The sequence below is a fragment of the Salvia hispanica genome, chromosome 3 (assembly GCF_023119035.1).
Source record: "Salvia hispanica cultivar TCC Black 2014 chromosome 3, UniMelb_Shisp_WGS_1.0, whole genome shotgun sequence".
In the NCBI taxonomy this organism is placed as follows: Eukaryota; Viridiplantae; Streptophyta; class Magnoliopsida; order Lamiales; family Lamiaceae; genus Salvia; species Salvia hispanica.
Genome location: NC_062967.1, coordinates 2,627,142 through 2,637,351, shown reverse-complemented (window position 1 = coordinate 2,637,351; position 10,210 = coordinate 2,627,142). Strand labels below are relative to the sequence as shown.

Sequence of the window (10,210 nt, the reverse complement as noted above, 5' to 3'; positions counted from 1 at the left end):
CTAGTAGTTGCTATTAATCGCAATTAAAAATGGGTGAAACGAGCCATTTCCAAGTCTTTGTTCATTTATTATGTATCTGGTCGCAACTTGCTAAAATCTCAAACGTACCTTTTCTTTTTTGTTTCAAAGGAATTAAATACATTGGGCAGGAACTATTCCTAGTAGGGGTGAGCAAAAAAACCGAATATCCGAACCGAACCGAACTGAAATTTTGTAATTCGGTTCGGTTTTCTTCGGTTTTTCGGTTTTTCAGTTCGGTTTTAAAAATACAAAAATTTCGGTTTATCGGTTCGGTTCGGTTCGGTTTGAGCGAAAAAAAAAACCGAAAAACCGAATTATATTTTAAATATATTATTATATATTTTTATTCTACTTTAGTATATTATATCATAGGGGCACATTATGGTGCCACCATAGATAGGATAACACTATACCACCAATATATAGTCCCTTAGATCTCATCTATGGACGGCTTAGGATTAAGTTTCGTGGAAAAAACACGGGTTTGCAGCTTCATCGGATTACATAGTTGCAACTTCATCAGTATTAGATATTGTAATTGCAGTAATCAAGTAATATCAGTTACAGTAAGACTCGCCATATTCAATGAACAACACTGCAATCCGATAACGTAAAATTAGAAATTTCCTATTTTACCCCTCCGTGTTTTTACACGTGGCAGCATGACAAGCACACGATTTTCAGATCCAATGGCCTAAAATAGTGGTATGGTGTTAGAATATATAGGGTATGTCATATTAATTTAGTATATTATATCATATATATTCCTAGAAACGTTGTCATTTTCATTGACATTATATATATACCTGGTAGCACGTATTTTTCTGTAGCTCTACATCAATAATTGCGCAGAATATCGGCAATTAATCATTTTTTCAAAAATATAGGAGCTACCGGCTCCATGCACTCATTGCAGCAACACTACATACTTTTCTTAGTAGTTACACATTATAGGATGTCATAATTTTATTAATGACACTTTTTTGGTCGACAATTCCTTGAAATTTGTATCATTAATTACCTGAATATTTTGTCTTTGTGAACTTATTTTTAAATACTACTTGTGTTATTGCATGATATTTAGTCATAATAATGTACATGTACGAAATTTTTCAATAATAAAATTTCATGTTATACAAATGTACGCGAAGATATCATAAACTCACACATACTGTCACATGATATTTTGACAAGTAAAATATGCATACAGTCATACCGAACTAACAAAAATTGAAGGAAAAAGAAAATTAAAATGGAAACGATACATACATAATTAACACATACAATATTACATTATTTTTATTTTAGTTACAACTCACACATAGAGAAATCAAATTTTGGTAGATTTTGTCAAATCCAAATTTGATCAAACTTTTTGATTTTCCTCAATTTACTTTACCCTCTTCAATATAGAGAAATTTCTTACTAACTAAATTCCACGGCCTTCTAATAAGCAATTCTCCCTGAACTCGGATGGAAACAAAAAGCAGTTCAACCGCCATGGGGTGCCAACACGGATGAGTTAGCAGAGTCGCACATGACGACATGGCAGCCAACGAGCGTGACGACAAGAAATGCTAGGACAAGAGCCATGCAACTGCCTATATAGAAGCGCCTCCACCTCCTCTCGAACTTGGCTGTGATGCAATTGCGGGCTACTCCGGTGTAAACGTCATCCAATAAGCTATGGTAATTGAGTAAGATTCTCAGAAGCGCGACAAGGTTGAGGATTCCAGCCATAATCGATAGGGTCATTGGGACCCACACGTACCCACACTTGACATGCGGCGGCCCGCGGTAGAACGAGGTGAAAATGACTCCTTGAAAAACAAAATAGTAGTTGGCCAGCTGGAACATCTCTTTTTCAAGGTGGCGGAGCTGCTCATTGCGCTCTCTTTCTGCCTCCCGTGCCCGAGCCTCTATATTGGCATTCGGTGTATCCGCCTCCAGTGCCTGAGCCTCCATATTGGCATTCGCCATCGGTGATCGGTGTATACGTACAATGTTACTATTTTTTTCCTCTTTGTTTAATAGGATTGGAATTTTGTATAGAGGGATAAATACATTACATATATATAGTGGGGGTTGAGGGAGCTACGCGTTGCCGGAAATTTGATGGAGGGAGGAGGATCGAGCTTATGATTGGCTTCGAAACATTTGAAAATTAACTACAAGTCATTAATTATGTATTTGCATCAGCATTTTGCTAGTATTCATTTTGTGCATATAATTAAGAATATGAGAAACGCGCTAGTGTTTGGTTGCTTACTCGCATATTACTATTATTGGTTGATTTACCATTTCAAAGTCTTTTCTTATCTTTTACTACCCTTTCGGCCTTTCCCGAGTCACATTTGCCATTTTAATCTGTTCCACAGTGGAATCACATTTCACTTTTATCATAAATGATAAGTAGACATACATTCCACCAACTTATTTAACTCATCACATTTTATTATAAAAATGACCTAAAAAATACTAACAATGACCTAAAAATTACCTCTGTATGTTTGGTTCTGCATTTTTGCATTAAGAATGAGTTTTGCATAAATCAAAACCTTATATATATATATATATATAGAAAGATATATATATTAATATGACAACTCACTTTATTGTAACACCATACCACCATTTTAGGTCGTTAGATCTTAATATCGTGTGATTCTCAAGCTGCCATGTGGCATCTCATTTTAATTAGATTGGAACATAAAGAAAACGTTGAAGGGCAAAATCGACATTCTCTATTTTTAGCCTGTTATCAGATTGCAGTGTTACTCTACGAATATTGCAGTGTTACCATATACAATAAGAACGACTCAAATTACATAAGATGTATAAGGAAAAAGAGCTTCCGTTGTGAGTGCTAAAAGTAAAAGACAATACAATACTACCTCCGTATTTTAAAAATAGAAACTATTTCCATTTTGGGTCGTCTCTTAAAAAATAGAAACTTTAGAATCTTTCTGATTTTGGACGTGGACCCACAATCCACTAACACTACTTTCTCTCTTTCTCTCTCTTATTCTATTCATTTTTTCATTCTTTTTCTTACTTTACTAATTTTTTTCTCCTACTTTACCAATCGTGCATTAAAATCCGTGTCGTTTCATGTGTTTTTATTTTTCAAATAGATGGGAAGTTGAAAAACAAAACAAAGTAAAAAGCGAAAAATGAGAAAAGAAATAAGAGTTGAAAGATAATTGCAAGAAGAATAAGAATAATTGGTTTATGTGGAAATATGAAAATTGGTAGAAGTTTTATTTACTGAAATCTAAAGTTGACGTGGGTTTTGTTTTGATCACTTTTACTATGTGTAATATTTATACCCGTTAACTTAAATTTTTTTTATCGTTCAAATAGTGTAGTATTATAACCTAAATTACTTAATTAATATAAACAAATTTCTGATCTTATGTTAACATTCCTATTTTAGTGGATGGGTGACAAGAGCTCTATTTGGTACTGATATTTATACTCGGTAATTGTTTAATTGTTTGTTTGTTAAAAACTGGAGTATCTATAATAAGATGGGTAGGCTCAAGATTAATGAATATGTGCTCTAGGTCCAACAAATCAAATTAAAATGAGCTATTGGTAGTTCAGTAGTTCTCACATTTGGAAGAAGACCCACCGCTTCTGGTGAGGGTAGATGCGCAGACATTCGTGGGGTTGGCGGGCGCTGAAATATTGTATTTTTGGGCTGGCAGTGTGATAAACCGAGATCGGTGATCTGGTGAGCACGGGGGTTGGAGAAGCGAGGGAGAGGGAGATAAGGGATAGGAGATTTTGAATAATGATTTATATTATGATAGATTGTAATAAAAGAGAGTTACATAATCAAGGCTTTCGAACCGATAAAGAAAACCCAAAAAGGAGATTATAATATTGCTAGACTCATTAAGAAAAAGTCAATTAACGGCAAAACAACTAAGGAAGTACTATAAAATAGAAGCAAAACTAATCTTTATATCTAGCAAGTGTGACGATCTTGCTCTTGGGTCTAGTGTTGGTCTTGAGAGGTTCAAGGCTCGATTGCGTCGAGAGCCTCCAGGTTCAAGTGGGCTAGATATGATGTTGCGAGAGGCTCTGGACCTGGAAAACTGGAGTGTGGCTTGTATCACATTGGGATTGCAATTGGCTGAACCCCTTCGCCTCCACCTAGATCAGTCAGTGCTATTACCGCAATATGTGCTACTATATATTACTCCAAATTACGTCTACACAAACGTAATCGACCAATGCAAATCCATAAATCTTAGGAGTAGTACTTAGTTACATGCCTTAACAAAGTAAAATACTCCTAATATGATACTCCTTCTATGTTAATAGTGTCACTTTTTCAATTTGGAAAGTTTCAAGTTAATTGAGTCGTTTCTATTTTTAGCATAAATTAATTTTCCCTTTTACTTTATTCTCTCTTTATCTCTCTTATTTTATTCTCGCTTATTTTTTTTCACCATCCATTTAACACACTATTCTTAAACTCGGTGCCGAAAAGAAATGCATATATTAACAAGGTACGGAGGGAGTACGAGTTTACTGAGGCGATGGTGGCTAGAAGGACTGATAAGACGGCTGTGCAGCGGTGTACAGTGGGGGCCCGTCGGGTGGGTCAGGTTCAGGGCGTGGATCAAACACCAAAGAGGCCTTGGCGCGGATCTGGATAGGAGTACCCAAATTGCACGTATTGTCACTAGGAGTACCAACACGATGTGGAGCTCGGCATGGGCAGTGACAGGGAGAACTGTCTGTCGAATTGGTGATGGTGGTAGTCAGTGTAGGTGTATGACATGATGGCGGAAATACGGAGGATGATATAACATGAAAGCAACAGATGAAAGGATACTAATGGCGGGAAATCGCCGGATAAAAGAGGTCCGCTCGCGGAAGGAATTCCGTCGAGCAACCAATGAACAAAGACTAAGAAAAGTAAATACAATAAAAGATAATTATATTTCTTCAATGAATTATTCCAAGGATAACAAAGACTCTTATTTATAATACTAATCTAACTTTGTGATCCTGAAACAAATATCTGGAAAGATGCACAAAATAAAAAATACAGGGTATTTTAGAAGATATGCTTGTATCATAATAATAACTCGCACGAAAACAGCCAAAAGCAAGGCAATCACAAGCCATGGAAGTAAAGGGATTGAACGTATCGCTGTTAAGCCTCCTCTCTCGACTCTCAACTGCCGCTTTAGGTAGCTTCTTTTTATCTTCTTCCTTCGTCTCCTTAGCCTATTGCATGATTACAAAAATGAAATAAGTATCAGATTTTAATCTTCACGTTTAATGTGATTTAATAACCTTTGAATGATTAATTTCCTCAACCGGAAGCTGCTCCTGGGATGGTTTGTCTTTATATCAGGATCTCCAACATCGCTGTAACAGAAATTGATGCGAAAGACGACGATCAAAATTTGCAGTAGAGTTAAATATCCTAATTTGAATCAATAATTTAGATGAAGCTGCAATTTACACTACTTAGATAATACTACTACATATGTCCGGATAAAACGACAACGATAATTTCAATAACAAAAAGAAAACACTCAATACATGGGATCGTATTACCTTGAAGATATGCTTGATGGCTGCACTAGATGTTGAGAGCTATTCATGTAAAAAAATAAATAAATCAATTAACCTAGACGAAGTATGCAATTTACACACATATTTAGATTTAACAGGTAGTACCATAGTGGTATATCTTTGTAGATCCCCTTATCCCTGCCACCAAAAAACAACAAGATTCCATAAATTAAATGTACTAGTATTTGTGAAATTTAATGAACAGAATGACAAAGAAAAGATAATTAGGTATTTACTTGATCCATCTACCAAAGAGACGGTTAGTTTGAGTCTCCGGTATTCCTTGTGTAAACAGCGATGAGCCAGCCTGTCTAAAGGCGATCCACCTCATCAGCAAGACGTCATCACGTGAAAGTACCATGCCGTTAAAACGGTCATTGACCAGCACGCGGAAGGAGGTGCCTTTTTTGAGCTTCATTATGCGGGAGACCTGCACTTTCCGGGATCCGCGGGCGGGTATGGCTCGGAGTGGGCATTCATCTTTGCTCCTGCAATCAAATTCGAAACTGATCCGATGATCGGTTTCGTTGGACAACTCAGTCGGCATCCACACAATCAAATCAAATTCAAAAAGCAGCAAATATTGATCGGAAAAGAGAGAAACTTGTTTGCCAATGAAATGGCATGCCTGTAGGCTGTATCAGATAAGGTTTAATAGATCTATTTAATTTGACTTCGGCGGCGAAGAAAATATCTGCATGTCGACACTGTGGTAAGAGTGAAGATTCAGTCAAACAGCTAAACAGGATATTCATTAGTATCTACGAATCTCAATTATAAAATTTATTGATTTTTAGTTAGTGTTTCTTCACCACAATTAATCAATCCTTTGATCAATTAATCTATACATATGCAAAAGGCTAGTTTTGGTATTAATTTTGCATATTCATAGAGTTTTAAGAATGAATTTGAATATTTATAAGTTTTGTGCTTACATTTTTTTTCTCCGTTAAATTACCTTTAAATGATGTAATTTATTGATTTATACTAATGTGGTATCTAATTAAATCCATGACCAAGAAATTATGTAACCGATGTAAATATATATTTGAATGTGGGTGACAATGAATGTGGGTGACAGTTTCAAAACATCACCCACGATCACTCAACAAATTTAATGTGATTTATAGTAATGATAAGTTTTGGAATATAAATTGCAATGAACCCTTTCAATAAAAAGAGAAATTTCGGCGTTTATATATTATATTGGCTTTCCATACTGAAATCTGAGCTAGAAATAAACATGGCAAAAAGCAGGATACTTAGTTACTAAATATTTGTAATTGTTTTTGCTCCTCTGTATTCCATGCTCTAGGAAATAGTTGAGATTTTAGAGGATTTTTAATCAGTGCACGTGAATTAGTAAGATTTGTTAGATTGAGGGAGATAGCTGGTGGAAAGAAGTTGTGACGCTCTGAATTTCTTTTTCTTTATTTTGCTATTCTTATCATTGTAATGTTTTAGTTGTTTATAAATAAGTTTATTCATTAACTTACGAAATTGTTGTTGTTCTAATGTAATGTTGCTAATATAGTAATATTTGTATGTGTGTGTTTTTATTTGTTTTGTAGTTTATCATTTTTACTTTTTAATAATAATTATCCTACTGATATTTTTTGTCATGTACTAAATATTTTATGTTGGTTTCATATTGGTAGTATTTTAGTATTAACGTGTGTATATTGACGATATATATTAAATGTTATGAAAATTAAATATTTTCATATTGATTAAATTTCAAATTTATAATTTCCAATTTTAACATGACGGTAGTACTATTTTTATTTCTTTCTTATATAGTGAAGATTCTTATTTTATTTAGTTTTTTCACAATGTCATATTAGTAGAAGGAAGATATTTTAAGTTGCGCATAAACGAGGGTGTTACACTAGTTTGAGTTAATCTTTAAATAGGGCTCGTAAATCACAAATTCAATGTTAATTGAGGTGAGTATATGTCAAAGCCCCAATTACAACTATATTTGTTGATATAATACAGTAGTATATTACATTTTAATTAGTATAGATAAAGTACTAGCTCCATATAGGTGGTGTGATTGTTAAAGGATTTTTATCATGCAGAATTTATATATGAATTAGTTTCACCTAGTTGAATTTATTGAATTAAATAACATAGGCTTTCAGTAGTAATAATATAAATAAACCCTAAATTAAATAGTGCACCTCTCACCCGTCTCAATAAGCCAAGAATACTGCTGCAATGCATCATGGGGAGGGGAATGGAAGACAGTCCTCCGGAAGTAGTTTGGGATTGGCCCGACCCCCTCGACCTAAGTAGATCATGTAATGTCTACCCATGAGTCATGACCACTCCGATCCACCCTAATTATAATTAAAATAAATACTAAGTATGATATCTCTTTGACTCTTTCTACTTCATCTAAGAGAATGAGGCCATGTGATCTCCCTCTTTTTTTCAAAACGGGTAGAATGCAGCAATATATGGTGTATATATGCACTAATGCATCAAATTGCATTTTGCCGCGTTGAGTTGTTGGTTAACCAACGAAGAAACTTACACAAATTAATAAAATAATTAAGTCAATTTTATAGTTATAATCTTTCATTATATTACCCATCACCCAGAAGATTAGTTCATTGTAGTTATCAGAAATATGAAATAGTCAGTGCAATAATTACATTTTTTAATATCCTCCATTCGGCGATGCCGTGTATGAGTAGTTGTTCGAGTAAAGTCGTACCCTATAGTATAAAATAAAATGTAAAATTCCTCACCATTTTCTGAGTATGAAAAGCCAAGTTTTCATTGTACCTTAAAAAAATCACACTATGTACTATATATTGATAATATAGGATGATATGCAATATTAAATTTACTACGCGTATTGTCCTCGCCGCTGTCACCCGCCTCCCTGGTCGGATCCGCGTGCATTGTGAGGACATGGTCATGGTGCAAATAAAGGATATAAAAAGGTTAGCTATCAAATGATTAAAAAACATTGGGCATGAATTTTTGCTTTATACATAATGTCAAATAAATAACGTAATACGTAAATAAATTATATTTTGAAAAACCCAAGACATATTCAATGAGAAAGTAGAATATAATTGATGGGTGGCAAATTGGCGACCAATATTCTTGATTAGTTTCACAATTAAAAATGTGTGATATGCAAATTTGGTTGTTCTCCTTAATTAAAAAATGATTCCTTTACCATTTCCATGTCTTTGTTTTTATTATTATGCATACGTATGTCATCGCAACTTGCTACAATATTCAGATGACGAGATAATTATAACAAATCTTGTTTTTATTCAATATGTTACAACAGATATCACACTGCAAACTTATGATCTTATGTTTGATTACAAGTTACAACTTAATTACATACCCTTAAATCTTAATCAAGTAAAGTAGAAACTATATTTGTACAAAATATGTACGGAGCCAACCAATAGGAAGGCCAATACGAAGAGGATGGTGCGATTGAATTTATCCCTTCTTTGGAGAGAAAACAGCCTCTTTCGACTCTCAGCCATCGAATTTGTGTTTTCGCTGCTGCTTTTTCTACCGGCCGCCACTCCACCACCATTCCACAGCAGTCGGAATCTGATATTCCTTGATGGAAATGCTAGGATGAACTTCTTCCTCCAGCTCTCTTGCCTACAAATATGAATAAATAATTATGAAGGTTTTGATGTTCGTGTTGATCGAGTGTGTATTTTGATAAGTTGGGAATGATTAATTGTCTCAATTGGAGCCTATTTTCGAGTGGTTTTGTCTCAGGATCTCCAACCCTGCTGCGACAAAAAAAAAAACATGATCATTAGAAAGACATAAAATTTACACAAATATGAATAGGTATATGATCAAATACTAACTAATTTATAGTAATAACTAATATCAATTTTGTATGTTAAAAATATCAACACAAGGACATAAATTTATCAATATTCTTGTGTTGATAAATTTATGTTTTTGTGTTGATATTTAAATTTATATGTTGTATTGATGTAATTATGTCTTAGTATTGATAATTTTAGTACACAGAATTGAAAGTTATTAGTTATTATTGTAAATTAGTTAGCACACTAACGCAATCCAATAGGAATATCAATATCTAATTAAATGTCCTAATATATAAAAAATTAATGCTGATATGAGTAATTAATTGGATGAAGTTTCCAATCTCGTAGAAGTTGAATTCGCCATTTGCCATCGATATTCACCTCACTTTATGACGATGGAAGCAGCACACGTTTGACTGTTAACTGCTTGTCCAAACCTCCCCCACAACGGAGTTGTAGATTGATCAAGTGAATAATATCAGATTTTCGAGTAAAGATTGATACTAGGTGTGTGCCCCCAGTTTATCAATGGAGATGACGATGCTTGTGTTTTTTTAGCTTTCTAGGTTGTTTAGTTGGGTGTTGTTATGCCCTTCTGGTTTTGGTTTTTGCGGTTTGCCTGTTAATTGACTTCTTGTCTTGAACCTTTGCTCGCCACATGCCGGACATGCTGACTTTGAGCCTTTTTCAAGTAATCAAAAAAATGGGAGCAACGCACGTTGTATCAAATCGGGTAGAATGCAGTAATAGATGATGTA

General features: G+C 34.3%; 1 protein-coding gene across 6 annotated transcripts; it reads right to left on the bottom strand.

Annotated features, from left to right (window-relative positions):
* Positions 1 to 4,958: 4,958 nt before the first annotated feature.
* Positions 4,959 to 8,044, bottom strand: LOC125212809. 6 transcript variants are annotated; one of them, XM_048113072.1, is made up of 7 exons: positions 7,806 to 8,044; positions 6,251 to 6,329; positions 5,859 to 6,128; positions 5,728 to 5,760; positions 5,605 to 5,643; positions 5,338 to 5,412; positions 4,959 to 5,268 (listed from the first exon to the last, which is right to left on the bottom strand). In XM_048113072.1, exons 3-7 carry the CDS (start codon positions 6,038 to 6,040, stop codon positions 5,028 to 5,030), a joined length of 570 nt encoding a protein of 189 aa, XP_047969029.1. In that variant the 5' UTR covers positions 6,041 to 6,128; positions 6,251 to 6,329; positions 7,806 to 8,044; the 3' UTR covers positions 4,959 to 5,027. The 6 variants fall into 6 exon arrangements, with proteins under 6 accessions (XP_047969029.1, XP_047969028.1, XP_047969027.1 ...); XM_048113071.1 differs by having other exon boundaries at positions 7,813 to 8,044; XM_048113070.1 differs by lacking the exon at positions 6,251 to 6,329.
* Between the last annotated feature and the right edge of the window lie 2,166 nt (positions 8,045 to 10,210).

Bases quoted from the DNA above. Each gene is read 5' to 3' on its own strand.
- LOC125212809 (XM_048113067.1), bottom strand. From the start codon at position 6,169: ATGCCGACTGAGTTGTCCAACGAAACCGATCATCGGATCAGTTTCGAA. The intron at 5,761-5,858 runs GTAAATACCTAA...TTTTGGTGGCAG, and splicing joins CTCTTTGGTAGATGGATCAA to GGATAAGGGGATCTACAAAG. The intron at 5,269-5,337 runs GTTATTAAATCA...ATCATGCAATAG, and splicing joins AGGAAATTAATCATTCAAAG to GCTAAGGAGACGAAGGAAGA.